This window comes from Camelina sativa, chromosome 5, assembly GCF_000633955.1.
Source record: "Camelina sativa cultivar DH55 chromosome 5, Cs, whole genome shotgun sequence".
Taxonomy (NCBI): Eukaryota; Viridiplantae; Streptophyta; class Magnoliopsida; order Brassicales; family Brassicaceae; genus Camelina; species Camelina sativa.
Window position 1 is genome coordinate 3,250,808 of NC_025689.1, and position 1,232 is coordinate 3,252,039.

At 38.3% G+C, this 1,232-nt stretch overlaps 1 protein-coding gene and 1 long non-coding RNA gene across 2 annotated transcripts in view; one reads left to right on the forward strand and one right to left on the reverse strand.

The window, feature by feature from the left end:
* On the forward strand, positions 7-1,006 carry LOC104785215. The gene is made up of 5 exons (XR_767318.2): positions 7-119; positions 200-286; positions 376-480; positions 576-706; positions 786-1,006. It is a non-coding gene; the product is annotated as an uncharacterized LOC104785215 (long non-coding RNA).
* Positions 1,021-1,232, reverse strand: part of LOC104785214 (short integuments 2, mitochondrial-like) — a 2,851-nt gene continuing 2,639 nt past the window's right edge. The window contains exon 9 of the mRNA XM_019245180.1: positions 1,021-1,197. Coding sequence (XP_019100725.1) covers positions 1,021-1,197 — 177 coding nt within the window. The remainder of the gene's footprint in view (positions 1,198-1,232) is intronic.

Genomic DNA, 1,232 nt, shown 5'->3' on the forward strand with positions numbered 1-1,232 from the left:
TGTCACTCTAGGACCATGAATGGAGACAAGCTGTAACTGCTGCTGGATCAGGATGCATAGCTGCTTTATCAGCCGAGAGATACCTCACAAGTAACAATCTTCTTGTTGAATTTCACCAGGTAGAAGTTTTTAAGAAATATCTTAAATCTTATGCACAGTTCACAAGGCTTACTCCCTTTCACTTTCTACCATATGACAGCCTCAAACTGAAGAGGCCAAGAAAGAATTCACACAACGGGATGTCCAAGAAAAGTTTGACGTCACTCTTACAAAGCATAAGGGACAGGTTTGTTAAGATATGAACCTTAACGTATTATCTACAATCATTTTCTCTGCCTCACATCTTTTTCCTTGTGATTTTTCCCCTGCGTTCAGTATGCTCTTAGAAAATTATACCATGAGAGTCCAAGAGTTATATTGGTACTATACACTTCACCAACATGTGGCCCCTGTAGAACTCTGAAGCCTATTTTGAACAAGGTAATCCTTCAGTAGTCCAAAATGAAACTTATCGGAAGATATCTTGCTGACTGATTTACTAACCATTTGTTCATTTCTCCTTCATATTGTTTAAGGTGGTCGATGAGTATCACAGTGAGGTGCATTTTGTTGAGATTGACATTGAAGAAGATCAAGAAATTGCTGAAGCAGCTGGAATCATGGGAACTCCATGTGTACAATTCTTCAAGAACAAGGAAATGCTTAGGTTGGGAAATGTTCTGTCATTTTTACGATTGTAAAGATTATTGTGTTAAGCGTTGGCTAAAGTTTCCGTGTCTATGCAGGACAATATCGGGTGTGAAGATGAAGAAAGAGTACCGAGAATTCATTGAGGCCAATAAATGAGGACACCAGATAGATTTGATTGTTTCTGGCAGATGCCAAAACTTATCATGATTCAATTTTGTTCATTCAAATACATTGGAGTTACTGCTGCAACGCCATTGAATCTCAAATGAAAACAAATAGAATCATCATATTAAGCTGCACGCATAATGTGTTACAATTTGCTTTATGATTTTACAAAACTACTACCCGTCTTGACTTGGGCGGGTCAGTTACAGTTTCAGGGACATCGTCAAGGATGAAGGGACCAAGTCTACCTGTCCTAAACAAAGTGAGAAATTTCTTGGACACCATTAACCTTGCTTCGGATGCTTTGTTAGAAATCTTCAATGCCTTTTGTAGAACTTCAAACTGTTGCTCTATCAAACACTCCAAATCATTCTCAT